The following is a 27,605-nucleotide window of genomic DNA, read 5'->3' as shown; positions in this document are numbered from 1 at the left end:
TGGACAAACGGACTGATTGATGGTTGTCGGTAAGGTTGTTTATGGCTGGAATTTGAGCCAGGTCAGGTCACTCACTCCAGGCCAGACCGCCCGGGTACCTTACAGTGACCGTATCTCATTTCAGGGACTGGACAGGGGACCCAAGCGGCCTATCGTCATAAGGGATTGGGGCTGCTAGGGGAGGAAGGAAAACCCAGGACCTTAACCCTAAGTGATAAAAAGACTTAGGTAATTTTACATAATTTTAGGATGTCTTTTGCTGAGTTTATTTTGACACCTTATATCAAGGTTCGGTGTTTTCTTGCCCCCTGAGGGGCTGTCAATTGTCCCCGCCCGCGTGGTTGCCCCGTGCTGGGCGCTAGGCCGAGAGGAGCTCAGGGCCAGGGGAAGGGAAGCAGCAAACAAGAGGGATTGACCCGTCCGTCCCTTTTTTTTTCCCCTGACGGGGGGAAAAAGAGAAGAGTCCAGATTTGATTGATGCTTGATACTAGATCCATTTCTCTGAGGGCACTGTAGTATTCCAACGTTTACGTCTACGTCTTCATTCGAAAAGACACTGCCAAGTTTCGGAGCCCTTCTTGTCGAAACGATCGTGCGATACGGATAAACAAAACAAAACAAACAAACGTTGCGATACGCGCCAACGAACAGCACAAGGTGTATTGTATGTATAGGGTCTTTTCTATCTGCGACAATCAACAAACGGCGACTCGGGAGACGACAAGAGTGGGAATCAACAGCGGGGAGATACGAGAAAGCTGGAGCCTTGATTTCTTTTGTCAAGATCTCTTTGCTTTTCTTTGGCGAACAAAACGTCACGTCAGACAGCAACATTTACATCAATCAACACCTGTTGTAATCTGACACGCCATTCTCTGTCTTCTCGTTGCATCGGAGATCGTTGTTGTATCATTGGTATCACGCGAGAAGCGAGGCTGACACATTGCGCTGCGAACAGGTTTCGAAACGAGACACGGCAACCCAACTCAACTCCCTTTGTATTCCTATCACATCACACCACACCACCGTCACCCACGAGCGCATACCGAATAAACATAACCGGACACGTTCTACACAAGCCGCAATCATGGGCGGCCAATTCTCAAAGATGATGGGCAAGATCTTCGGATCAAAGGAGATGCGCCTCCTCATGCTTGGTCTCGACGCTGCCGGAAAGACAACTATCCTCTACAAGCTCAAGCTGGGCCAGGACGTCACCACGATTCCCACGGTCGGCTTCAACGTCGAGACGGTTACGTACAAGAATGTCAAGTTTAACGTTTGGGACGTCGGTGGCCAGGACAAGATTCGTCCTCTGTGGAGGCATTACTTCAGCGGTGAGTTATAACGGTCCCGAAGAATGGAGTCAATACTGATGCTTTTTGGGGGTGCAGGTACTCAGGGTCTTATCTTCGTTATCGACTCTTCTGATAGGAACCGAATGGAGGAGGCTAGACAAGAACTTCACCGAATCATCAACGATCGCGAGATGAAGGACAGTCTACTACTCGTGTTTGCCAACAAGCAAGATTTGGCAGAGGGTATGTCTCCCTTTGACACCCCGTTGTACGATTCCGCTAACAAGGTACAGCTATGAAACCCCAAGAAGTCACCGAGGCTCTTCAGCTCTCCAAGCTCAAGGACAAGGTTTGGTACGTGGTGCCCAGCTGCGCCACCACAGGCGAGGGTCTTCTCGAGGGTCTGGCGTGGTTGTCCAACAATGTCAAGGCCCCTCCGACTCCGGCTAAGAAGTAGACGAGGAGCGAGTCATGCGACGTTTCCCGTCTTCACCTCGAGGGCTTTCCACTATCTCACTATCTCGAAACGATCCCGAATTCTTTTCTACCTCCCGAACCTGCATCTCGATATTAAGAGTTTACAAGCTATACCACGCTTGCGGTAAAGGAGGATACTTTCGCCCACACCACATCTCGGGATCATTACAGCCCTCCTCTCCATACGGAGACATCACCCCTCAACCCTCATCTACGCCCTTTCCAAGCTCCTCACACCAAAACAACTCGCCGAATTTGCTGAAATACCCGGACTGTTTATCATATCTTTGCTTCTTTTTTCTTCTTCTTCTTAATTCTTCTATTTTATTTTATTTCCCACGGGGGAAGTAAACTCTTTGTTGATGAAGGGGGGATGTGGGGAGGAATTTTACACACACAATCAAAATGATAGATAATTCACAACGGGTGGAGCAGGCAGTTTGTGGGAAAAGAGAGAGAGAAGAGATAGGCAGACGTATCTGAGGCATGTCGACCTCGAAAGTCTTTTTTGTATTGTTGAAATCTTTGCCGTTGCTGTTTTTTATGCGCTCCTTGAGTTTTTCCGTATCGTTGGTGAAAGAGAATCTGTGTTAAAAATAATGTCACTGGGCCCCCTTTTTTATGATATTTGTCTTAATGATATGGCACCCTTTTTTTTTTACTTCTTGGGGTGGTGATGTGAGATGGTTGGGGGAAGAAGAGTGAGTCGACGATATGGATTTAGTGATGAGTTGAGGGTAGGCAATTGGGGTGAAGGGAGATGAATACGACTATGTTTAAACTTTCCATGGATCCCTGTTCTTAGCAGTCCATTCTCTAGGCTGTATCTGATTGCTCGTTTCTTGCTGTTCACAGCACTTACTCATGGTCTATCTTATATAGTTATTCCTTGACTCTGGTACATAGCTGATCGGCTCAGGCCTTGTTGCATGCCGTTCAGGGTGGTTGTGAGAATTACCACCTACTATCCTTTCTAGGACGGACCATACAACTTTCACTTGTATTACGAATAAGCTGTAGTGAACTAATCTCCATTGTATTGAACGCCGGGTATATGCTATAACAACCGCTCTATCTATTCGCCCAACCCAAAATTGATAACCGTAATCCATTTATACATAAACGCCGTACTACGCCAAACAGTAATTATTGATACAATCCTCTTCATGCCTGACGATGTGGAAAATGCGTTGCACACCATCTGCAGAAACACGAAGTGGGTGAGCAATCTGGCAGTAAACCATTGGAGGGCGAATGAATGGTTCAAGCCGGATGATCAATGGGTGAATGACCCAAGGATGGACAATTCGTCGGGCACGGCCTCTTACCACCTTGGAATCCTACTCCTTCTGCCTCTTGGCAGGCCTTATCAACGAGTCATCCGGTAATCCACTCCGCTTCGTACCCGGAAGGCTACTCGTCCGTATATCGTTATCATCTTGACTCACACGTCGACAAGGATACTCATTCTTGCAGCCTTCGAAACAATTCGCACTGACACGGTCGCCGGTTGAGAAGAAGGGAGACTGGAGAGCTTGTGCAGCTGTGAGACGTTTTGAGGGGTCGTACTCCAGAAGACCGGCGAGGAGCTTGTAGCCTTCTGAGCCGAGAGAGGCAAGTGGTGGTGTGCCGCCGGGGGCGCTGGTGTGGTTGATGGTGCTGTAATACCACTTCTCGAGGTTTGAGCCGCCTGGAGGAGGGGGCGGTGGGTTGCGGGATCCGTAGTGGCCATGGTGGTGATGAGGATGATGATGGTTGTGGTGATTGTGATGAGATGATGCCATGGAGTTGGCAAGAGTGTTGAGCTGGTTGTATTCGGGCATTGTTGATAATAGAGGCCACTTATCCTTCGTTGGCACACCCATGATTTCGATAATTTTTTGCATCTGGTTGCGTTGGAAGGGAACCGTCTTCTTGCTATCCATTTTGGCTTCCTCTCCCTTAAATATCGGCCTCAAGGAAAGAAGTTCGGCAAAAATACACCCTACAGCCCACATATCGATGGCAGGAGTGTAATGATATGAACCGAGAATAAGTTCGGGAGCCCGATACCAGATAGTAACGACAACTTTATCTCCGCTAAAGAGAGAGTGAAGTGGTTTATCGAATCGACGTGCTAGACCCAAATCTCCAATCTTCACTTCGCCTGATGAAGTGACCATGATGTTGGCGGGTTTGAGATCACGGTGAAGAACCCAGTTGATGTGTAGATACTGACATCCGTTGAGGAGTTGGAACATGATACTTTTGATGGTTGCCGGGGGAATCGGATGCCGTGGCTGTTGTGTGTGATGATGGATGATTTGTAATAGATCGTGCTCGGCATACTCAAACACCATAAAGATACACTTGTCCTCAAGCATAATTTCGCAGAGACGAATAACGTTGATGTGGTGAAGTTCGCTGCACAGACTCATCTCACGGATCGCACTCTGAGAGATGCCCGTGTAGCTGATCTGTTCACCTTCCTTGTCGGGCTTAAACTTCTTGATAGCGAATTCACCCACAGGCTTGCCATTGCGGCCAACAGCCTTGTAGACCCGTCCATAGGTACCCGAGCTGATGAAGCCAATGATGCGGTAACGATCTGTGATTCGGACTTTGGGCTGATACCCAGTTGAGCGATCGTGAGGTTCTACATGACGTTTTTGGTAAGCGTGAGCAGGAAACCCGAGGCCGATGTGAGGACGGAGAGGCATCGCCGAGTATCGAGGCCTGTGTCTCGGTTGGTGAAGCGTGCGTTTAACCACTCGGCATTGGCACAGAAAGATGAGTGAGATGGCGATGGTGAGTGATTGAGGCGAAATGTGAAAGGCTGGTTGAGGTCCACAGCAGCAACGACAAAAAAGCAACGGAAGCTTATTAGACGCCGAAGACGGAAAAAAGAGAACGAGATACCGAAGATTAAATAAAGCGATGACGATGGCAGACAGAACAAGACAAGACGCTTCAGCCGATGAGACTTTTAAAAAGACGTTGAGTTGTTGATAGCTCGGAAGAACCGAGACTGAGCTGAGCTGAGCTGGGTTGAGGAGAGTTCGAGTCAGGCAAGTCGTTGTTCAAAGTCGACACCTCAGGATAGATAATCTTTTCCCTCTTTGGACAAGTTTGCGGCGTGAACCCCGAGTGAGGCGAAAAAAGTGAGACTCTAAAGAAGAGGAGAAGGACGATAGAAAGGAAAAAAGGAAATCAGAGTAGCTGACGACAAGATTATGTACGTGGAAATTGAGAATGAATATTGAATGGACACGGAAGAGATACAAAATGCATGCAACGGCTGAGCTAGACTAGTGCAGTGCAGTGTGACCGATATAGGAGACAAGGAACTTTTAGATAGGCGATATATGCTCGTGAGATGTGACAAACCCAAAAAGATGAGAATTAGAGAGGGAAATAGAAATAGAACGGACTCACCCTCAAAAGACGCCTGAACACTCCTCTTCAAACTCCCCCTGACGGCACCCAAGCCAACGGATCCCGGGCCCGAAGCCCCCGTCGGCGGATTCGTTACACTCATTTACTGTCCGGGAACCCTCCAAAAAAACGGAACGGTCCTTCCGAGCACTATCTGTCTCTCTGCCTCTCTGTCCCCCGTAAGCGGGATTCTCTCAAATCAATGATTTGCGGGTGGAGTATCACCCACAGCAGAGGAGATTGGATGTGCCCGTCCGTAGTGTAGTGTACGCCGCTTGGTATCAATTCAAAAAGGAAAAGGTTTCCCCGCGCGGGGAAAAAAAGGGAATAGGTAATAGACCGTTGGTAATAGATTCTCGCCTCCTCGTTCTAATGCACGACGCGTGAGAGTTGATAGGATGCGCATACGAGGTTGTGTATCCCGTACTGCACCCTTTTCTCCCTTTTTTGACTTTGGCGCCGCAGACTCTAATAAAAAAACGGCACGGCACTGTAAGGTTTCTCGGGAACTGCAGCCGCTGTACTCACTTTCCAGTCTCCTTGCGGCGCGGATCTCTATCCCTTGGGGCGAGAGACGCGATATGGGGTAATCGCTGCGGAGCCCCCTGTGGAGATTGGGAATAAGATGGCTATGAGTCTGAGTCTGGCTGTGAAGGCGATCGGTTGCGCTGGCGATGGGAGGGTTTGCGACACGAGATAAAGGTGAGAATGGGTTTGGTATGATTGAGATTCATGCCTCGTGTTCCAGAACTTTGCGACTGTTTGTCACATATCAGTGATGACTAAGCTGGCTTTTTGGTGTCAAGCTTGTTGGTGATGGTTACATTGGACACGCTTTTGGAATGATCATGAACTATACTTCTCATGCTATCGCTCTCAATCATCTCAACATTGAAATGCATCCGAGATGGTCAATCAGCTCAATTGACACCAACACAGAAATGAGACCCCCAGTCAAGGCAACATGGTCTTCATAACGTCTTTTCTTGCTGTCTACCACAAACTGACTTGAACGCAAAATACCTTCCCCTCTAACAAACGCTCAGAGGCTCTCTCTTATCGCGGTCCCAATTTCTCAAGCACTCTAGTACCCTCCTCCTCCCACTCCGCCTTGGTAACCCACATGCTCTCCTTGTCCGCCATAATGTTGGCCAACACCGCTCCACCAAGGAACACCATGTGTCGGCGTCGCGGAGGATCTTCTATCCGCACCTTGAACTTGCTCAATCGCTCAGGGTTGCCCTGCAGCGCCCGTGTGAGCCACAGCTGCTTGAGTTCCTTCTCCAGTCGCGACGGAAGACCGGGATACATGCTGCTACCACCAGACAGAACAATAGCCTTGAACAGAGACGAGCGGATGTCGACGTCGGCGGATTGGATGGTGTTGAAGAGGAATTCGCCAAGGCCGGGGGATTCGCTGTCGACGAGGTGAGGCTGGAAGAGACACTCGGGCGCCTCGAAACGCTCGCTGCCAACGCGGATCACACGTCCGTCCGGCAGGGTGTAATCTTCGACGAGCACAGTGGTGTCCTCGCTCAGGCGCTTGTCGAGCTCGAGGTCGTACGACACGTAGCATAGCTTCTCCTTGATCTGGCGGACGGTCTCGAAATCGGCGGTTCGGTTGAGGGCGTAGCCGCGGCGCAGCAGCAGCTTGATGAGGTTGCGCGTGACGTCTCGGCCGGCAACGTCTAATCGCTTCGTGAGGTGGTTGAGGACCACGGATTCGTAGACGGGCACAATGTGTGTGACACCATCGCCTGAGTCGACTACGACACCGGAGCTAAGACCTACACCGCATTGGTCAACACCAACTCTTGCGCAAGAAGTATTGAAGCCTCTGGGGAAACTCACCTTGAGCGTATAGAGCCAGGACGGCCTGGATGGCGACGTAGACACCGCCAAAATTATATCTATCAAACATGACCTCGCACATCTTCTCTCGGTTCTTAAGAGGGTTCATCGGAGGCTCCGTCAAGAGGATCTTCTGGCCCGTAGGATCGACCTTGAGCTTCTCGTAGAAGGTATAATCCCAAAGATGTTCCATATCGTCCCACTTCTTAACGATGCCGTTCTCCATGGGGTAGCTGATCTGGAGCATTGTCCTCGCGGCGGCAGCTTCGTCACCGCACATGATATCCTTGATGACAACATCGCTATCGGTCTGCTCCTCGGAACGAAGGATCGGTCGGCCTACGATGGAGGGGTATTGATGCTCGGGGAAGTTCTGCGCGGCATATCCGACCTTGAGGAAACCGGTACCTCCGTCGAGGACTAAGCGGTAGAGGTTCGAGGTCAGCTTGCGTCAGGGGAGAGATGGGAGCTTCTGGAGCTTGCGGGGGGGGGAGAGAGCTTACCAATGGGTGGAGGGTTAGACATTATAGTGATGGGCCACGACGGAGGATGTGTATTGGGAGGGTTGTGAGGCCGAGGAGGTGTCGTGTTGGTATATGGGAGCTTCAGCTTAGAGGAGGTTGAGGTGGTCGTCAGTAGTGGGGTTCGAGTGGCCGACCGTCGTCAGAGGTGGCTGAGGCGGATCACGTGGCGCCCGCGAGCTGTCTAGCTTCCGTCATGTAGAAACCCCTCTCAAAGATAAGTGAGAGATTTCAGTGTAGGCACAGTTTTAGAGCTTCATCAAGCTATATATATATCACTATATTCATCGTCGAGTCTTTGTATCAGCCATCATGTCCGAGCTCCGTTTCCTCAGACGGAATCTCCGCATTCTCGTCCTAAACCCAAACTCATCCACTATCATGACTGACGGCATGGCCAACGCCATCCGCCAAATGTCACTCCCAGACGTATGATACACAGACAGCTAAAACAAAACAGTCTTCAATTCTACACAGGCTGATGTGTCACAAAAGTCAGTTGAGATCTATACCTACACAGCCCCTCCCCACTCCGCCCCAGACAGCATCAACGACCAGGAGGGCATCGACCGCAGCACGCAGGCCGTCCTCGATGACCCCAAGATCGAGGAGGAGCTTGAGTCGGATAAGTACGACGGCGTTCTCGTCGCGTGTTTCAGCGTTCATTGCTTGGTGTCAAAGTTGACTAGGTATCGACATCTTGCAGTGACTGGGATTTTTGAGGCGAGTATTCTCACGTCTCTTTCGCTCATGGCTGCGCCCGATAATGCAGGTAAATGGGGGATTGTCACCACTGGGAAGTGGTGGGAGGACCACTTGTCGCATGGCGTCAAGAACTTTCTTGGGCAGGCGAAGGACGGCGTGAATAACAAGTTTGCTGGCGTTTTCTCGTCTGGGCTTACGGCGGGCGACTTTCACACTGTTCCTCCGGAGAAGGTAAGGGAGAAGCTCAAGGAGGCAACACGAAAGTTGCTCAATGAGGGACAAGTGTCGGTTGTGCTCATGGGGTGCGGTGGTATGGCTGGTCTGGAGGAGATCATCAGATCGACTGCTATCGAGGAGTACGGCAAGGCTGACGGTAACCTTGTCTACATCGTCGACGGAGTCAAGGCGGGCATCATGCAGCTGGAGCAGATGATCCGCAGCAAGAAGATCTTTCGGTAAATCGACAGGCGCTTCGTTCTATCTGTAGAGCCATATCTGCGACTGCCTAGTACGCTGCTTGAATACAAATAAAGAAATCATTCCGCGCGCGTACCCCACGCACAATAGCAATCGTGAACCTTTAATGACGATAAGTCAAGGCAGTAATTGTCGCAGGCTTCTAATCAACGCGCCTTGTCCTGCCCCAAACCTCATCGACATCCTTCTTGCCCTTTGTTTCTGGCACGTTCCAGAACACAAAGATAGCAGATCCAGCGGCCAGGCCTGCGAAGATAAAGTAAACCCATCCGTGACCGCCCAGCAAATCGTTAAGAGCTGAGTTTACGATCGGGAAGAATTGAGCGACAAGGAAAGTCGCTGCGTAGTTGGCTGCGAGACACCAACTTTGCGTGGCGCCAACAGCCTCTTGTCCGACCAGCTCAGAGGAGATCAGGAATGGTACTGGACCCAGACCAACTGCGAAGAAGCCAACGAACGCCACAACGGCGAGGGCTGAGAGAATCTTGATTCCAAAAATGATCGAGATGGCGAGAATGAGAGCGCTTGTTCCTTGTCCGATAATCGAGGCAAGGAGGCAAGTCTTGCGACCGAGACGATCCGGAAGAGGCGCGCACGCGATAGTAGTGAACAAGTTGACAACGGAAACGAGAATAGTGAGCAGTGACGAAGAGACAGGCAGCAAATCGGCAAGAAGAGACACGGAGTACATGATGATCGAGTTGACACCACAGAGCTGCTGGGCAAACATGATGCCCACGACAGCGACGATTGCAGGCCTGGTATCAGGGTCCTTGAGTACTTCGAAGAATCCAAGATGCTCAGTCCTATTCTTCGATGGTGATTCGGAGGCACTATCCGCCTGAAGCAAGCCATCTTCCTCGGAAGCATCACGGTCATCTGAGTCCCAGGTCTCGGTCTCCTCATGAATGTCGTAGCCGTTGCCACGAATCCTCTGCAGGGTCCGCCTGGCCTTGGGCGCATTTCCCTGCGCCGCTAACCACGATGGACTCTCTGGGACAACGAAGAGACCCAGAGTTTGAGCTGTCGCAATGAAGACTCCAGTAGCGAGGATCCATCTCCAAGCACTGCCGTAGCTCAGGAAGAATCCCATGGTTTGAACCACCAGGATACCAAAGTTGATCGAGATCTGCGTCATAAAGCCAAACAGCCCACGTTCCTTGGGTGGTGCAATCTCGCTGATGTAAAGAGGGACAACGACAGTCGACGCTCCAGCACCGATACCAGCAAACAAGCGACCGAGCGCCATGACAAAGACGCTTCCTGCGACGGTCTCAACAGCTGCTCCGAACAAATAGAGCAGACCCGTGATGCGCATCGCAGGAAGCCGTCCGCGTTTCGACGAGAAGGGTCCAGCGGCCAAAGCTCCCAACAGCCCACCGAGCATGAAGATGGAAGATATCGTCGCAAACGAAGCCTCGTCCATGGGGATACAGTGCGGCATGAAGCCAGAACCAGCATCGTCGTCTTTCGGCTTGTAGACCAGTCCCTTGATCTTGTCGAGGGCGGAGATCGATTTCTTGCGGCATGTAATAACATCCTGGGGTGCGTTGAGTTCAGCCTAAGATAGTTAGTTAGCTATTGTCACGGCGATCTGAGCAAACGTACCAAGTGAAACCCGAACTGCAACGACCCTAGGGTCGAGATGGCGATGAGCAAGATCAGATACCCGCTGACATCGCGGAGTCTGATACCGGCCATGTTGGCAGTCGGATATTTTGTCGATAGAATGGGTTGGTGAAGGGGTAAGGTTGAGGGTTCGAGGTGAGGATCTGGGGTAGCTTGAGTTAACGTTAGCCTGTGATGGGGGTGGGTCCACATGCGCTGTGGCGTGGATTACCCCTGTTTTTGGTCCCCCTGCGTTCATCATGGCAATGGATTGGAATGAGAGTGTCCAAATCCGGGTTATTGGAGGACAACGAGCCGATTGACCTTTATCTGAGAGGATTTATGAACTTTTGAACCGAGTCTTTCCAGGGTAATGGTCTCGTATTGATTTGACCAATGTTGAGCTGTGATACGTAATGCGTGTTGGTCCCTTATCACAAAAGTCTGCCGATTACCCGAAAGCTCAACAGTCATGAGAGTTTGGGTTTTCTAAAGCTCGTTGCAGTTACTTTAAATACGTGCCAAGCCCCAGTTAGTTCCCGTTCCTGTTAACTTTTTCGAGATCTCTATGATTCGCTATCGCGAGAAGCCATACTTTGTGTAAATAATTGGTCTCCGGACTACCCTGAACATGTCTAAGGTACCAATTGACAATGGGAAGCTACTCTACTTTGAGGAGCGCAACCAGGACCAGAAAGAATCAATAGTATTCTTACACGGTGGTGGAGGCAGCCATATCGAATGGAAGCTGGTTGCTCCCCAGCAATCACTGGCCTCTTATCACCTAATCCTCGTCGACCTTCCCATGCACTCTGGGTCTTGGGACATCGGGCGCCCATTGACCCTCGCAACAGCTGCTGATGAAGTATGCAAAGTCATTCGAAAGCATGCACACGGCGGAAAAGCACATGTTGTTGGTCTATCACTGGGCGGTTTCATCGCTCTCGTTCTCACATCTCGCCATCCCGACGTCGTGTTGTCGACGTTCGCAACAGGTGCTTACCCATACAGAGGAATGTTTAAGTGGTTCATGGAGCACCCGATGGCGATGTCGATTGTGAACTGCATACAGAGCATTCCTGGTGTACTCGAGGCATCGCTGCGACGGCAGGGAATTGACTATGAAGAATGGGTTGCCGAAGGGAAGAAGAACCATTCACCAGAGAGGTCCAAGGCGATGAATAAGGAGCTCAGTACCTTTAGCATGGAGGAAGTAAAAGCAGTTGCAGATTCTGGAGTCAGAACTTGTGTTATTTCGGGAGGGAAGATGGATCAGATTGATCCTGTACGAGATATGGGAGTTATTCTGAGAGAGGGAGGAGAGAAGACGGGAGTCAAGAATGAGGCTGTCGTTGTGAGGGATGCTTATCATCCATGGCATTTACAACTTCCAGAGTTGTTTGCTTCTGGGATTGCTGCTTGGGTACAGGAGAAAGAATTGCCTAAAGAGTTTGAGATTTTGTAGCCTGGTCAGTTTGGCCGGCTGAGTGTCAAAAAAACAAGGGCGTTAAGATATGTCAATACCTTACGTAGCTGTTGTTACCGATAGATAGGTATTGCATGTCATTACCTAAAACGCAGGGCCTTTACAAGAATATTTCTGTCGCTTTCAAAGGCCTGGTTCGGGCTGAGTTGAGTGCGCTTGCTTTAGGCAGAAACTGCAGCAGGGCACCTACTGCATGAAGTGAGTGGAGGGCTGACAGGACTTGCATGATCTTACCTTCGCATCAGCTGCGCCTTGCGGGGTGCTATGATATCCCTCAAGGCAGGACTTGTCTCAACTCTTTTCTTCCATAGAATAATATATACAGAGATGCGATAACTCTATACAGCCATTCGCCATGGCCGACCCTCTTTCTTTGGCAGCCAGTATTGCCGGCTTGATCTCACTAGCCGACGTTATCTTCAGAACCACATACAAATTCGTCAGAGCCGCCAAAGATGCGAAGGATGAAATTCAGAGCCTTCTTGACGAGATCAACAATCTCTCCAGCGTGTTGCGACGCCTTGAGGCCTTGGCATCAGATTTGGAAGATGAAGGGCAATCCTTTGACCCGACATTGAGGAACCACTATCTAAATCACTGCTACAAGACATTCAACAAAATCGAATCAAGAGTCAAGAAAGCTTCTGAAAGCTTCAAGAAATCCAAGCTCGACGGGATCGTACGACAACTCAAATGGCCCTTCTCATCGTCAGAGACAAAAGAGCTTCTGACCGAGCTGTCTCGGCATAAGGAAACCATCAGCGTCGCCCTTCTTGCTGACTCGATGCGGAAGATACAGCTATCGCTCTCCAAATCTGACGAAATAGACAGAAAGATTACCGTTTTAGGAGAGGTGGCGAGAAGGATTGAGATCAACACTATGATAGCCATCGACAAACGAAAAAAGCGTATTCTGGATCATTTCATGAAAGCGAATCCGCAGCCCGCACTGCAAACAAGCATCAGGCTTCGTCATTCAATGACAGGACTCTGGCTGACTGAATCACCAACTTTTGTTCGCTGGCTCGAAACACCAGGCTCCAAGCTATGGTTGACTGGAATACCAGGAGCAGGCAAAACCATCCTCGCTGGCTCCGTAATTCAAGAGGCTCTCTCTCTCAATCGCGCTTCTCGCAAGACAGGAGTGGCGTTCTTCTTTTGTGACTACAAGGATTCGAAAACGTGGAACATAGTAAATATTCTTGGTGCACTGGCTTCTCAACTTGCACGTCAAAATGATGAATCATATGACGTCCTGGACGCTTACTACGAAAGCCTTTATCCACCAGAAGGACTCCCGCAGACTGCCGATTCAGACGAACTACGAGCTCAAATCAGTAAAATGTGTGAGACATTTGACCAAACCATCATAGTTGTTGATGGTATTGATGAGTGTGACGATATGACCGACGAGGTTGTCGACAACCTGATCCAATTAGCTGACAACGCTGAGCGAGTGTCGATGGCTATTTTCAGTCGGGATCACGTCAACATTCGTGTGCGCTTCGAAGAAGAATTCGAGCCTATCCAAATCGCAGCGCATACCGAGGATGTGGAACTCTATGTGAATGCCGAAATTGACAAGAGGATTCGCACACGACAACTTCAGCTAACCAGTGCGAATATGAAAGAGGAGATCCGGAGCGCTTTGGTGGCAAAGGCTGATGGGATGTAAGACCGCAATGAACGTCCAATACGAGCCAAAATAACAAGATCTAGGTTCAGGTGGGTAGTTTGCCAGCTGGACTACCTGGGCAACTGTGCTCACGACCAGGAGCGCCGCGAAGCTTTGAGCAAGCTCCCGCCCGACTTACCTGAGAGTTATCGTCGCCTCCTCGAGAAGGTAAATCAGTTCTCTCTTGGAGTACAAAACATGGTTCAAATGTGTCTTCACTTCATGGCCATAGCAGAGCCGAAGTTGACGATCGTTGAGCTGCGGCAAGCGGTCTCAACTCTAACAACAGAGGGAAAGATAGACGAAGGCAATGTCGTACCAGAATACGAAATATTGAAAAGGTGCAGCAGCCTCATACGAAAATCTACGGATGGAAGATACTTCGAATTTGCCCACTTCTCTGTCCGCGAATTCCTGGAAGACGAAAACGCCATATCTCAAGGTACCAACCTTGGAAAGTACCGGATTGCTCAGCACACGACAAACCAGCTTCTTGCTACGCAGTGTCTGCGTTTTCTCCAAATGGAGAATTTTGACAAGCTGCCCAACAACCCGCACGAACAAATCGCTGCCACTGGTCAAAGAGACGAGACATACCCGTTTTACAGACATGCCGCCCTCTTATGGATCAAACTCACACAGGATGGGCTAGGCGACTCACAAATTCTAGATCTAGTGAAGTCTCTGTTCCAGTCTCGCAAGCGAGCATTCTTCATGTGCTGGGCTATTGAGGTATTCAAAAAGGTTACGTTTGCTACTGGCACTCAGTCAGCACTTAGCGAAATACAGGCCTGGAGAACAGTGAGAAATCCTTCCTTTCAGCCACTGCACATGGCTGCTGCTTTGAATATTCCCGAGATATGCGGCTTTTTGATCTGCAATGGTTCGGATGTGAACGAGAAACTCGATGCCGCAACACCTCTCGACCTTGCATTCATATCCATTTTGGCAGTCCCTGGGCTGGCAGAAATGAGCGGGACAAACGCCAAACACCGCTCTCTTATGACCAATGGAAGAGATAAGTTCTTGCCCTCGGCCCAGCGTAGAGATATGACGATTGACTGCCTGATGCATGCTGGAGCGCGGTCTTCAGACCATCTGATCCCCCCCAACACGCTCTCTGTTTTCTCTATCACTTGCTTGTTTGCATCGATATTTAACGACTTATATCCTGTATTTCGGTGCCTATGTTCTCATATCACACCGTCTGTGTCTGACGTCAAGGTTCTTCAAGAATGGCTCGTGGCTACTAGCACATCAAATTATGTGGCAGAAGTGTCGACTCGCATGCTTTTGAAATTCCTCAGTTCGACTGGAGCCTACAGTAGCGAATGGGGTGCTGAGCTGGGTCTGATTGTCTGGAGTTGGGCTCAAGAATGTAAATTCTCCCTGACAAGAGATTTGAGTTTGGTTGGTTCTTGTGACCTGATGTCGGACGACGCTTTGGTTTCCCAGCTAGTCTCAGCTATTTGCAGCGACAATATTGCGTTGCTCAAGTACTGTTTTAAGGACAGGCGACTAAAGAATCAAGTTCGGTACTCGGGACTGGTCAATGGGCTTTTACACCTGGCAATCAAGTACAACGCGTTTGACAGCTTCAAAGCCTTGGTTACTGCGGGGTTCGATCCCTATACCGGAAATGAGGAAGGCAAGTTCCCAATTCATTTGTGTGAGCGTCATGGCAGGCTACGCCTTTGCAAGGTCTTGAAGGATCTTGGAATATCTCTTATGAGCCAGGACCAAGATGGATACAGCATCTTACATTACTGGGCTCAGGACCGTCCCTTGGACTATCAGTTTATCAATGATATCTTCGAGTTGGCTACAGAAGAGACGATCAAGGGGCTTCAGTCGAGGTCACGTTATGGCGCGACGCCGTTGATTGTGGTATTCGAAAGCGCTGGAGAGAGCCCAAAAAGCGAACATCGCGACCTTGACTTGAATAAGCTATGCCTTCAAATTCTAAGTTTTTTGCAGGGTTACCGCAGGGCATCAGGGATGACCACGAGCCTAGAGACTGAACAAAGCGTTTGCTATCTGAAGGGGAAATTTGCTGAGTTCGACAGCATGATAGGAGCTGAACCAACACCAGTACACAAACTGAAAGCTTGGGTCTCTTTGGACCAGGTGAAGTTACTGATTAAGATTTATCCAGACGCGCTTACTTCAAGAGTTGATGGCAGACTACCGCTTGAGACGTACATCACCAATTCGCTCGACAATCGCGTGTTCCCAAAAAACAATATCATCAAAGCCCTCTTCCCCAACACCCTGAATGACACTGGATCAAGCGAGACCCAGAGCTTGTGGAGCTTTGTGTGTTGCCTACCTGACAATGAAGGGCCTAGCAAAGAACAATACACCAGCTCAAAAGAATTCGAAACCATGATGAGGATCGTGTTCGAACTCGGAGCGATGCGCAGCCATGAGAAACAGTATAAAGAAAGTGGACTGGTGCCACTACTGTCCAATTACCATTTCTCGTTGATGCCGATGCTTCGCGATGCTATTTTGCAAACCAGTTACTGGGATGGCATGCAAAACTCTGACGAAATATCCTTGTTGTTTCAAGATGTGATAAAGAATGCCAACCTCGATATGATACGGCTACTCAACGAGAAGGGGGCTGACCTCCACCACCTTGTCGATGGCCAAACATCCTTCGAAGTTGTATTTCGTGCTCCCGTGGCGATCGATCTTTGCAAGACCGAAGACGGGACGACAGCTCTCAGGGAACTATTGGAACGTTGCAGTGTTGGAGAGACAGTGGAATCTTCTTTTGGAAAAGATCATGCATCGCCTCTTCATACACTTGCTACATCAGAAGACGCAAAGGACATCCTTTGGTTGGCGGAGGCACTTGTGCAACACGGGTTTGACATAAACTATGTTGGATCAGGCTCGTATAAAGCTACGCCTCTTGTATATCATCTCCAAGAATCCTCTTTACAATTTGCAGAACGACTGCTAGAATTAGGTGCCGACCTACATGTAAGCGGTCCTTCAGTCGTTAATGGAGTACTTGCGTGTATAGCCACCGATAATGTGGCATTCCTGCAGAAGATTGCAAATCACACAAGCGAGGCCGGGACCTCGTTTCGATGGTCAGATCCGGTGACGTTTGAACTCCAAGAGTTTGGTCCAAAGGTTGTGATCACTAACGGAAACGCAATACATATGGCCTCGGCCTGCAATAGCGTTGCCTGCCTAGAGTACATATTGCACCAAGTTTCGGAGCCAGAAAAGTCTTTACTATCAGATGAAGGGCTTTCTCCGGTCCACATAGCTGCCTATAATGGCTTCTTAGATGTCATGAAGCTTCTTCTGACAAGAGGATTCAACACAATGGTTGAAAGTCAATTCGGCTTCAGTCCGTTGCATTTGGCTGTGTTCGGCGGACATCTACAAGTCGTCCAATGCTTGATGGAGCATGGCGCATTTCAAACCTTGGATAAAAACGGCATGAGCCCAGGGAGGATTTCCTCCGACCTTGAATTCGAAGAAATCTATGAGGTTTTGGAAGGGGTTCCCTGGGTTGGCTACAAACAAATTTCATCTATCCAAGAACTTGCAGAATTCGGGGAACCAGCAGAGCGTTTGGCATTGGCGTTCGAAAGGGCCGTAAAAGAAGATGATTATGAAAGTATGATGCAGCTGATTGACAAAGGGTGCTCTGTTGATGTCCCCCTCCCATCAAGGCCTGGATTGTCAGCGTTTCTGGTAGCTTTGGAGGATGACAACTTTACCATGGGCAAATGGTTGTTGGGCAAAGGAGCCAGTGCATTGCAAGCGGATTATAACGATGAATTCGGGAAAAGTGCCATTGAAATAGCTGCTGGCCTGCGAAGCCTCAATCGTTTGCTGCCGAAATTGTTCTTGAGATATTTAAGGCAAGGCGGTGACTTGAGATTCGGGCGTGAGCTTCCATTCCATGAAGCAATAGAAGAAAGTAACACGAAAGGCCTTGAGATATTGCTTGAAGAAGCTGAAAGACACCTTCATTACATCGGGTAAGCAGAAATGGGAGATGTATGACAAGTGACTAACCAGTCCACAGATCTTCACAAGCCTTCAAAGACGTGTTGAACCGCTTGTTTCCTAGTAGGTTCTTTTATGAAAATAGCTTTGAAGATTGGACATATCGTGCAAAGACGACGGCGTTGCACATGGCTGCGTGGCATGGGAACAAGGAGGCAGTCTCACTTCTGGTAGAGAGGGGAGCGGATATCGACGCAGCCGACTCGAATGGGTGGACACCACTTATATTTTCGCAAGATGATAGTATGGCAAAGCATCTAGTCTCGCTTGGGGCATCGACAGCTGCAGTGTGCAGGGTCGGATCGCTACCGTCGTTGATGAAATGGTTTGGTGATGATCTGTTTGATGAAGCGCACCCTATCAGCTTTTCACGGTTACCGAAGAAGCTCTTCACTGTATCAGACACGTCACGATTCTCGGCACAATGCGAGGCGTTGCGACTAACCCCCAACACTTTGGACAGTATGCATAAGCTCAAGTCTGATCTCACGAGTGAGGATGAGGCGGGTCGGAGTATGATGCATCACATCTTGGGCGAAGAAGATCTAGTTGACTGGGTATTGGACCGCGAACAAGATCTGAGCGGAACGACTCCTTTTCCGTGGCATCTGGAGTGGTGTGAATTTTCTGGTCTTGCCCTCCTAACATCCTCATTCGAGCGGCTTCGACAACGAATGCCAGCTGATCTGTTCCGCAAAGTCCTGAATCTTGAACCATCGCGCGGCTGGAGCCCTTTATGCCACGCAGCCGCTTTGAATCGTGTTGACATTATCGCGAATTGCCTTGAGATGGGTGCTGATATCAACTTTGAAGGTTCCTGTTTTGGATCGGCACTCATGAATGCAAGTGCTTGCGGGAGCCTGGATGCTGTCAAGCTTCTCGCTCGCAATGGGGCATCCTTGAGGTACATGAGCAAGAGCGGGTTCACCAGCTGTTTTCTAGTCGCTGGAACTGATGCAGTCAGGGAATGGCTTCTTTGTGGTCGGTTCATGGACCAGAAGCGTCTTTCAGCTGAAGCCGATGCAAACTGTGTTCGGGAAGAGGTTCCGTGGGGTGGATACATAGAAGCCAAGGTGTTGCTTTACGGTAGAAGAGCCCAATGGCTTGAAGAGTCGACATTAGATTATGCGAAGAGACTGTCGAAGATGAAGAGGAGTTGGCAAGGGAAGGTTGTGCGACTGTATGTTGAAGAAACGGACTTGTATTCAAGCACAGACTCAGATACTGGATCTGAAGGAGAAGCGGAATTGGATCGGGTTCGGAGTTTCTTGACGCGGATCAACCGCGCGAGAGATTCAGACTCCTACTCTGAGTCGGATTCTGAGTCTAGCGCTGGCTGGGTTTCGTGTTGTTAAAGAGAAGCAGCCAGAAGAGCTTGGATGAGAGGGATTGGGTACGTAAGAAGTCATGCTTGGATGATGTTGTCTTTTGTCGCTTTCATGACGATTGTGTTTGCAAGGGAGCAATCAGCTTGAACTTCAGGCAAGCTGTTTCGGATATGAAAGAAAGGAAAGCGATCATGAACAAATAAAACAGATTGACGCCGTAGATATGATGAGAGTAGACGAAAGATGCGTGAGTGGAGGAGACCAAGGATATTTGGCAGTTATGTCATAAAAGGGGAGCAAGGTCGAAATATCAGTGAGTGTCCTTGCACTGACAGAGGGGTAGTCTGCCATACCGGGCCCTAAAGATCCCACATGACCCTTTTGTCTATCGGTAGGCATCCAACTCTAGTGTAAAATATTTCGTAACCCCCTCGTCTCCCTCCTCCACGACCTGCATGCAAACTCGATCCACACACAACCAACACCAACCGTGTTTGGACGCGGTCTCTATCACCCTCTAAGTATACGAATAGAAGTCTCTGTTTGTCTACAAGACCGCCAAGATGCAGGCTGCCGAGTATGCGTCCAAGCGGGCCCATGCCACTATGCACCCTTCCACTGGTGTCGACCCTACCAAGAATCACGACACATACTGGAAGACCGCCCTCCTCACTGAGGAGCGCGACTGGGAGAAAGTCCCTCCTCCTGCGCGTGATACCTTCACCCTATCCGACATCCTCGGCCAGACGGACCCTCATCTCGCTGTCGTCTCCCGCACCGGCCTCGTCGGCATGTCTCTGCAGTACTACCAGCTGCCCGGTGAGACCGAATGCCGCCAGCACTTCTTCTTCGAGCTGAATGAGAACGTTCTTTTTGCCGACGAGGACGGAAACCGTTGTGCCATCCATGGCTTCGCTATGTGGATGGCGCCCACGACCAATGGGAAGGCCGAACTCACTGTGCGACTCTGCATTAAGAGTGACCCTTGGATGGATCCTCTTCTGATCTTTGACTTTTACGTCGAGAGGTCGAAGATGGACCCGAAGGAGAACTTCATTCTGATCGATTTCATCAATGCTCTTCAGGGTACACGTGCAGGGCTGCCGGAGGGGGAGCGTACCAACCTGCTGCGCTTCAAGTTCTAGGAGACTGGCGGCAAGTTGCATGGATATCGCGATGCTCTGTAAGTTCAACTCTCCCCCTTGATCACTATCACATCTGTTGTTGAGCGCAGCTAATATACCATAGCCTCCAGTGGATGATCCGCCTCACTATCGCCAAGTTCCTCAGCTGGTCCTGCCACGGCATGGACTTCGAGGAGGCCAACTTCGCAGGCGATGGCGAATACATGGGCGATCTCGAATTCGACGTCATCATCTACAACAAGTTCAAGTCCGACCCCAACGAGCTTGGTGACAACATGAAGCGGATCATTGATGTGACGAAGACGCCCATCAAGCGCGGTGTTTGGCTCGACGAGAGTTTCACCCGCCCTCTCGCATTCAGACTTGCGAAACTGCCGTACGAGGGACCTCCCGCCTGGCGTGATGCCCTGACCAACGCGTCGGTTGATAAGTGGTTTGAGGGGATTGATGACTGGTTTGCTACGGGAGAGTTTGCCAAGGAGTGATGGAAGGATGTACTCGTGTTTTTGGAACTGACAAGGGAGGGCTTGGTTTCGCGGTGATGATTGAATCACGGATGTTTACCAGGATGGTTAAATGACAGGATTGAAGAATGAAGGGATGGAAATGAGTTGCTCAGTAGCTACATGAAAAGCGCTATATATCCAGAATCAACGACGGATTGGTGCAACGGACGGTGCAAGCCTGATGAATCTCGAATCCTCCGTGTCAACACCAAACATGACCGCCTCCGCTCCATCGCTTCTCGTCTTCATCTTGTCCCACGGTCTATAACCGTTCAGCTCGTTATCCCACCACGGTCCTCTCACAGCATACGCAATGGCCAAGAATGAAGCCGGCAGTTGAGGAAGATGCTTCAGCCTATTCCGAATGATGTCGATGACCGAGACAGATACCGAAAGGAACAGCATTACTGTTACAGCGATAAGGATACTACAGCGCACGATGTACACTGATTCGGTGATGTGGGAGAGCGTAGGAACAGATGAAGTACCAAAATACCCAGCCGTGCTGATCGACACGATTGCGTGAGCCATGTTGCCAAAGAAGTGACCAAAGTCCTCCGCCGTGGGAATCGCGTAAAGAGCATCGAGGGTATCGTCAACAATACCGATCTGGTTGCGGAAGATGTACCACGGAATAGCAGACATGTACACTCCCAGCGCATCAAGCGCTTCCGTGTCAAGCGCTGTTTGGTTGGACCCTGGGGCTTCGGTACAGGATGCCATTATCGTGCCATTGAAGGTACACGAGCCGACGAGCCATTTGATGGAGGGCGTGCATTTCGTGCGAGAGACCCAGTCTCCTCCGTCTGTTTGCACCAAACTCTTGTCGTTGCCTCTGTTCCGCAGAGCAGTCTCGTTGACATTCGGGATGGCCTTTGTAGCTGAGAGGAAGTACGTCGTGCCTGAGGTTGGGATCTTGTTTGTGCCGTGGACTGAAGCGTTACTCCAGAGTCGAATTCTTTGCGAGCCTTGCGAAAGCAGTTCGATGCTCTCGACGCTGTTATCAGGGAGGGTGAAGTTGTAAATCGTGTTGCCGTCGTCTTTGTAAGAAGTGTAGGTCACTTCGGTAGCAGCCTCGCATGCAGCGGTCCAGTTGAAGAAGACCAATCCATCGTAAGTCGTGTTTGTAGCAAACGTGAGGTTATGCGTGGGCACAGGCCCCAAGACACCAGAGTCGACATTCGCCAGCGCATTCTGCGAAACAAGACTTCCCACAAACGTAAACACCGTCTGTGACAAAAAGGTATCATTCTTCGAGAGCGATGGGTGAAAATCCAAGTCCGGACTCGCACCCATCGCAGTCGAAAGCGCAGTGATGTTACTCCCCACTGCATCCCGCGCAATGGGAACCCCCACGACACCCCAGCCCTCCTTAAAATGACCATACGGCCCAACAGTAAGCGAGAGTGTTCCAACTGGCACAAGCAGCGTTCTTGTAAGAATCAAAAAGGTATGCATGACTCCATACCACCACGAGTACTTCATAACAGCCGGTAGCGTCAACAGCGTAACGCCCTCTGCAATATCATCTAGATCTCTAATCGCAACGGGTTGCTGCGTCGTGAGCGCGAATAAATGCAACCTCCGAAAATCAAAGACGACGAATTGAACGAATAGAGCTGCTGGGGCGAGGAGTGCTGAGAGCGCTATACCGGAGTAGAGCTGATCAACGGGCACGGAATCGCCTGTGCGAAAGACTCGACGTTTTGAAGCATCGTTATCGAGGAGTGCGCCGGTGTAAGACCACACTACGCAGAATATGGCACCGGCTAGGTAAATGCCAAGAGCTATGACATACCATTTCAGCCAACTATCCAACTTATACAATCTTTTGAAGTCTGTATCTTGGGAGATGGGGTAGTTTGTTGCTAGGCCGGGGTTTTTGTCGTCGACTCGGTCTTCTTTATCGAGGGAGGAATACACCGCCGGTGTAGCCATGGTGTCAACAGCCTGTAGGCGATTTGGAGAGAGGATTGGGGATTGAGATGGGGGAAAAAAGTCGGTCGGAGGTGGAGGTTGGCATGAGACGAGACGGACGCGGTGGACGGACACGGACACGGACATGGACTACGGAGATTGTGGGGTCGGTGTAAGCAAATTTAACTTGAAACCGGCAATTGATCGCTCGTCCTATGAGATGTATTATAAAAATATCCATCATTTACTAGGCAAGAAAACAGTAAATTGTTTAAGTAGAATGTTGTACGGCTGCAATGTAGTTTGTCCAAGAGAGCCAAAGTTTAGTCGGTCTCTGTGTGAGGGTGATAACCCAATCACGTAGCTTCAAATTTGAAATGCAGGATTGAATATTAAAGCAAATAAAAACAGTAGTGAGATATGTAGCAGTCCAAACAAATTTTATGGTCATTATTTTTAGGTTACATACTAGCATAATAGAAGTTGAGGCATGAAAGATGTTCAGAGAGAGACAATCATATGATCTTTGTATTCTAGTATATACGAGAAGCTATACCCATCACTCTGGCCACCCATCGTTTCTTATGTCTGTCATTGAGGTCAAGACCAAGCGATCGGCAGGACGCCAAATATTTCCCTTACTGAGGAACGTTGCGGATATCAACCATGAGGTGTCCATTGCCCCAAGCAGGGTTCTGTCCTCGAACCTTTCCATCAGCTCGTGTGCAGCGGCTGGGAATCGTTAGTGACAACTGTTGCTACACTAGGAAGAAGACTTACTCCATGACAAGACCAGCACCTCGAGCAACATCACGGCTAAGAACGGAATTAGCAAAGACTCAACAGACACGGGATATGAAGGTGAGCCCACCAAGGAGAAGAAGAAGTTTGGTCGCTGTTAAGTCCAACAGCGAGACCAGTGATCTGGGTATTTCCACGCCTGCAGAAGGACTGGCCAGAGACACCAGCTACGCAGGCTTGGTCACCGAGGCTGGCGAGGTAGTTGATGCACTCGACTGCCTCGTTGACCTTGAAGAGGTTAGTAACTTGATTCAGGTTGGAGCTGATTAGAGTTAGACGACGAGACGTACATTGGCCAGAGTATTGCCTGGGAGATTGTCCATGCAGCTGGTATCATCACGAGCTTCAAGAGGCTGAGGAGCAGCAAGGGCTGAAGAAGCAGCGGTGAGGAAGATAGCGAAAGTGGTAATGAAGTTGACCATTTTGGCGGTAGGAGTATGAAGAGCAAGTTTAAGTCTGAGTTGAATTTGTATGTCGTTGTCTGATGAACAAAAACACCATATCGACGGGAAACCCTCCCTTTATACTACTTCCGTTTCTCCGCCCCCATGATATTTTCTTCGCCAGCCTCTTGCTACGTTACCACAGAATCCTCAATGAGGCAGAGTCACATTGAGCCCGTGAATTTTAACCCGAGGCTGTAGTAAAGACACTGCTAAAATTGGTATATCCGATATGGCCATTCACAGATCGTCAGTGAGAAACTGGTTGGAGGTACAGGGGACCCCCATGGTTGGTTAGTCTTGGGCGGGACGCTGACAACGCATGGATTTATGCTGCAAGTGGCAGGAGGTCACACAGAAACGGAATTCCGTTCTGCGGCAAATTTTCACCAAAGGTGAGTTCGAAAGTTCTCTCTACCACTAAGAAACATATTAATATGTTTCACTCAAAATAGCTAAGTGTTTTGGCTGGACAGTAAGTCAAGATGACTCAGTAACCTTGACCGTTTCATGTCTGGAGGTTAAATATTCCCGCCGTATAGCCGTTTCAGCCCAGCCACGTAGTAGCATTGACTACAGCCCTATCTTGTCAATTGACGATCCCTCGGGTTGCCCGGGGTGTAATTGGTAGACAGATAAAAAGGCCCTGCACTAAACTCTCAAAACCTCTCTTCTTGCTAACTTGCTGCGGGATAGCTTTCTTACTCAGCCTCCAGAGGCTAAGCCTCAGCATAAATGCCGAGAAGTTTTGAGGTCATTTGTTGGCATCTGATTCTGCAGTCAGCTTTGCCCAGGCACGCGGGAATAAGAAGGATTCTGGAAAAGTTGTATCTGCCGATGCGGTGAGAGTTGACATCGAGGGCGAGATTGAGTGAGAGCGGGGCTGCAAGAAGTCAAACAGAGTGAGGTTTGCATCTTACTCCATGTCTAGCTCAGATGCGATAGCGTAAGAAGGATAGATAGCATATGAAGTTGATCCCAAAACCCAACGAGTCTCTTCAAATAAAGCTCACCATAGCCTCAGACTAATTCAGCGAGGCTATCACTGGTTCAAGGTCAAAATCCGTCTCATCCGGCTTCCGATTTTTCTTGTGAGGCTGAGTCCTGCCACGACGATACGCGATCCTCAGGGATCACTTTGCATTAGCCAGTCGCAATAAAGACATGCAGGATACTGTTTCCCGAGTCAGAGTCAAAGTCAAAATCTAGTGACGGAGAATATTCCATCAAAAGTGTCCGAGAAGTCCGGGCCGTCGGGGATTTCCTAATCAAGCTTACTACAAACAACTCATTTTGCAATACAACTCTACTTAAACTTTATTCTTACGGCTTATAATTCCTCCCCTAGCATCAAACCTACACTGACTACGGTATTGAAGGCCATCGTCTTCAGACCGCGGCGGTTGGTCTTACTCCTCTCTTGAGCATGATGTGATATCTGTGAGTAACAATGTTTCACTGATATACATGATAAGTTCATATGCAATTTTAAGGGAGTATCCTTATAGTCTATATATGCAGCCAGGAAGCTGGAAGTATATTCATACTCAAAAGGCTATGGCTTTGGACACTGTAAATCACTACAGCCAAGATCATAAGTGCCGATAATATCCTCAGAGAAGTGAGACATGCAGTCCTCACTCTCCACCCCCACGAAACTTCAACGAATTGGCTTCATCCCGTGCGTTTGACAGCATTAGGTGGAACCAACGTTCGGGCCGTTCGAAATCGTGATGCTTTAATTTTCTGCAATGAACCCGAAACTGAGATGGTATTTCTCATTTTTCGACGAGTTCGTACGGCAGCATAACGGTCAAGAAGTTGTGCCACCCCGGCTGATGTGAAATGGCTTCATGTGCGGGGTTGTCGACTGCCACAAACACGCTTGACTGCAGACCGAATGATGGATAGGCAGTACCGGGCTTGGGAATGGAAGCTGGTGTGCTTGTTGACTCTGAAGGCGTTGTGGTGGGAGATGACGGTTATATCAAGACAGCTTTTCCTAGCTTTCTCAAATGTCAAATCCAGAAATCTCCAAGAGAACATCCATTCTTCCAAGTTCTGAGTAATCATTACAGGCATTCGTTCATAACACCCAACTGTACTCACTATTATATCTCTTTACCATGGCTTCATACTACCCAGAAGGCGAGTGCTACTTCGTCAGAAGCTCTCTAAGATATGGTCCTCACTGGAACGCAAACAACCAGAATCTGTTCTATAGGACTGTTCTTCTTGAGTACTATTGGAACGGATGGCCAGCGAGTGGCGTGACCCAAAGATCCCATACAAGGTCACGTTGGCAGCATGGCACACCCTCCGGAATTGGAGGCACGCGCTTCGGGGACTGGGACAGATTCTGGGTGGGCGAGAGCAGAAACAAGTCGCCGTCGGATATGCTCAGAATCCACAGTCATCCCAACAGCCTCAACTGGAATGAATGCCGGGATCACCAGAGGGGAGGGCCCAGGAAATACATCCTTCGTCCGGTAGAAATCCAGCACCGCGATACCCAGTGGCTGTGGATTGATGCTACTATTCCCCTGAGAGCCATCTACTTCCCTGTCGCGTTCAACACAGACCAAGCGTTCCCTCACCTGTGCACTTATGTCGTTATCGACTTCAGACACAGAAACCAACTTCAGATGCTCAGTACTACTGGGGCCTCAAGAACACTGACTCTCAACTCCCATAACGGCCTTGGCTGGCATGATGGTCTCACATGGGGTTTCAATATTACGGACATCATTGCCTATCTTTCCATCCCACACAAGCTACGCAATCCGGACTTCGGGCTGTTCGCATCCAAGCAGCGTGGCCAGGAGCTGGTCGTTTGGGCCAACTCGTCGTTGGTTTGGAGATCTTCTGTGTCGATCACGAACCATCCGGATTTCTTCCGCGAGATGGACTTCGCCAGAATTCTCAGCGCCACTTTCGGCGTCGAGATCGGATGGAGACCCTACCAGCACAACCCGTTCCTCAGGGACCTGCTCATCCGTATCACTCAGCTAGGCCTGGGCTTCATCCCGGGCGTTGGGCCCATCCTCTCCGTCGCATTCGGAATAGGAGTTCAGCTGCTCATAGATCCTGACTCGTTCGGCAGGGACAACATTCTTGATCTATCGTTTGCTGTTCTGGAGAGTGTGATTAGCTCGGGCAAGAGATCTCAGAAGTTTATCGCACCGGATTGGCTTGCACAGTGTCCATGTGGTGGCCAACAACGGGGTGTGCCGTTGACGGATCAGCAGAGAGAGGCTCGCAAGAAGTTGGGCGAGGAGATCAACAACCGTCTGACTGCCGAACTGAATGCTCAGCCTGTCATACGCTCTCTTGAGGAACAGGAGAAGCTTCTCACTGGGCGTGTTGAGGAGATTCAAGATGAGGCTGCGGAGACAGTCCAGGAAACCGTGACGGGAGAAGAACCGGAGGAGAAACAGGAAGCTGAGGAGCAGGAAGATAAGGACGGGGCTGAGGAAACTGGCGAGAAACATGATTAAGGGTTACGAAACACAGTCTCGGTGGATTATTGGGAAACTATTCGCTCCTTTCATGTTTCAGTTTTGGGACGGCATTGTGTATTTGTAGCTTTGGGAAATTGACATCGCTGGAGGAACAGAGGTTGAGAAAACGATCCCCGCGGAGTTTCGAATAACGTGAAGATTGCTCTGAGATTGTCCAAGATTAGGCTAACGTCCATGATAAGCGAGTGTTACAAACACGTGAGTGTTACAAAAATCCCTCAACCTACAACATGTCTACGTCGTCAACTGTTTCTTCACCACCCAATATGCCTGAATTCAATAGTGAAGCTAATGTTATTCTCGCACTTCGTGCCCTTAAAAATGACCGAAAATTAACTCTCCGACGCGCCGCAAAGATCTATGAGGTTGATCCAATGAGACTATGGCGCCGACA

General features: G+C 49.6%; 11 protein-coding genes across 11 annotated transcripts; 6 read left to right on the top strand and 5 right to left on the bottom strand.

The window, feature by feature from the left end:
* Window positions 1-1,087: 1,087 nt before the first annotated feature.
* Window positions 1,088-1,755, top strand: FMAN_12295 (putative ADP-ribosylation factor 6; the record flags this gene model as incomplete). The annotated part of the gene is made up of 3 exons (XM_041834816.1): window positions 1,088-1,337; window positions 1,395-1,541; window positions 1,592-1,755. 3 exons carry the CDS (start codon window positions 1,088-1,090, stop codon window positions 1,753-1,755), a joined length of 561 nt encoding a protein of 186 aa, XP_041685042.1.
* A 1,360-nt stretch (window positions 1,756-3,115) lies between these two features.
* Window positions 3,116-4,474, bottom strand: FMAN_12294 (uncharacterized protein; the record flags this gene model as incomplete). The annotated part of the gene is made up of 1 exon (XM_041834815.1): window positions 3,116-4,474. One exon carries the CDS (start codon window positions 4,472-4,474, stop codon window positions 3,116-3,118), a length of 1,359 nt encoding a protein of 452 aa, XP_041685041.1.
* A 1,771-nt stretch (window positions 4,475-6,245) lies between these two features.
* On the bottom strand, window positions 6,246-7,565 carry FMAN_12293 (putative actin-like protein ACT2; the record flags this gene model as incomplete). Its single annotated transcript, XM_041834814.1, has 3 exons — window positions 6,246-6,976; window positions 7,041-7,460; window positions 7,544-7,565. 3 exons carry the CDS (start codon window positions 7,563-7,565, stop codon window positions 6,246-6,248), a joined length of 1,173 nt encoding a protein of 390 aa, XP_041685040.1.
* A 308-nt stretch (window positions 7,566-7,873) lies between these two features.
* On the top strand, window positions 7,874-8,725 carry FMAN_12292 (uncharacterized protein; the record flags this gene model as incomplete). Its single annotated transcript, XM_041834813.1, has 2 exons — window positions 7,874-7,990; window positions 8,057-8,725. 2 exons carry the CDS (start codon window positions 7,874-7,876, stop codon window positions 8,723-8,725), a joined length of 786 nt encoding a protein of 261 aa, XP_041685039.1.
* Window positions 8,726-8,885: 160 nt separating this feature from the next.
* FMAN_12291 (uncharacterized protein) lies at window positions 8,886-10,444 on the bottom strand (the record flags this gene model as incomplete). The annotated part of the gene is made up of 2 exons (XM_041834812.1): window positions 8,886-10,304; window positions 10,352-10,444. The coding sequence occupies 2 exons, from the start codon at window positions 10,442-10,444 to the stop codon at window positions 8,886-8,888; spliced, it is 1,512 nt and encodes a 503-aa protein (XP_041685038.1).
* Window positions 10,445-10,982: 538 nt separating this feature from the next.
* On the top strand, window positions 10,983-11,816 carry FMAN_12290 (uncharacterized protein; the record flags this gene model as incomplete). Its single annotated transcript, XM_041834811.1, has 1 exon — window positions 10,983-11,816. One exon carries the CDS (start codon window positions 10,983-10,985, stop codon window positions 11,814-11,816), a length of 834 nt encoding a protein of 277 aa, XP_041685037.1.
* Window positions 11,817-12,192: 376 nt separating this feature from the next.
* On the top strand, window positions 12,193-18,905 carry FMAN_12289 (uncharacterized protein; the record flags this gene model as incomplete). Its single annotated transcript, XM_041834810.1, has 3 exons — window positions 12,193-13,508; window positions 13,563-17,522; window positions 17,570-18,905. 3 exons carry the CDS (start codon window positions 12,193-12,195, stop codon window positions 18,903-18,905), a joined length of 6,612 nt encoding a protein of 2,203 aa, XP_041685036.1.
* Window positions 18,906-19,441: 536 nt separating this feature from the next.
* On the top strand, window positions 19,442-20,508 carry FMAN_12288 (uncharacterized protein; the record flags this gene model as incomplete). The annotated part of the gene is made up of 3 exons (XM_041834809.1): window positions 19,442-19,964; window positions 20,024-20,061; window positions 20,134-20,508. The coding sequence occupies 3 exons, from the start codon at window positions 19,442-19,444 to the stop codon at window positions 20,506-20,508; spliced, it is 936 nt and encodes a 311-aa protein (XP_041685035.1).
* Window positions 20,509-20,673: 165 nt separating this feature from the next.
* FMAN_12287 (uncharacterized protein) lies at window positions 20,674-22,467 on the bottom strand (the record flags this gene model as incomplete). Its single annotated transcript, XM_041834807.1, has 1 exon — window positions 20,674-22,467. The coding sequence occupies one exon, from the start codon at window positions 22,465-22,467 to the stop codon at window positions 20,674-20,676; it is 1,794 nt and encodes a 597-aa protein (XP_041685034.1).
* Window positions 22,468-23,084: 617 nt separating this feature from the next.
* FMAN_12286 (uncharacterized protein) lies at window positions 23,085-23,669 on the bottom strand (the record flags this gene model as incomplete). The annotated part of the gene is made up of 4 exons (XM_041834806.1): window positions 23,085-23,178; window positions 23,227-23,262; window positions 23,318-23,475; window positions 23,538-23,669. 4 exons carry the CDS (start codon window positions 23,667-23,669, stop codon window positions 23,085-23,087), a joined length of 420 nt encoding a protein of 139 aa, XP_041685033.1.
* Window positions 23,670-25,816: 2,147 nt separating this feature from the next.
* FMAN_12285 (uncharacterized protein) lies at window positions 25,817-27,187 on the top strand (the record flags this gene model as incomplete). The annotated part of the gene is made up of 1 exon (XM_041834805.1): window positions 25,817-27,187. The coding sequence occupies one exon, from the start codon at window positions 25,817-25,819 to the stop codon at window positions 27,185-27,187; it is 1,371 nt and encodes a 456-aa protein (XP_041685032.1).
* Between the last annotated feature and the right edge of the window lie 418 nt (window positions 27,188-27,605).

The sequence above is a fragment of the Fusarium mangiferae genome (assembly GCF_900044065.1).
Source record: "Fusarium mangiferae strain MRC7560 genome assembly, contig: FMAN_scaffold009, whole genome shotgun sequence".
In the NCBI taxonomy this organism is placed as follows: domain Eukaryota; kingdom Fungi; phylum Ascomycota; class Sordariomycetes; order Hypocreales; family Nectriaceae; genus Fusarium; species Fusarium mangiferae.
This window is presented reverse-complemented; position numbering and strand designations above follow the sequence as displayed.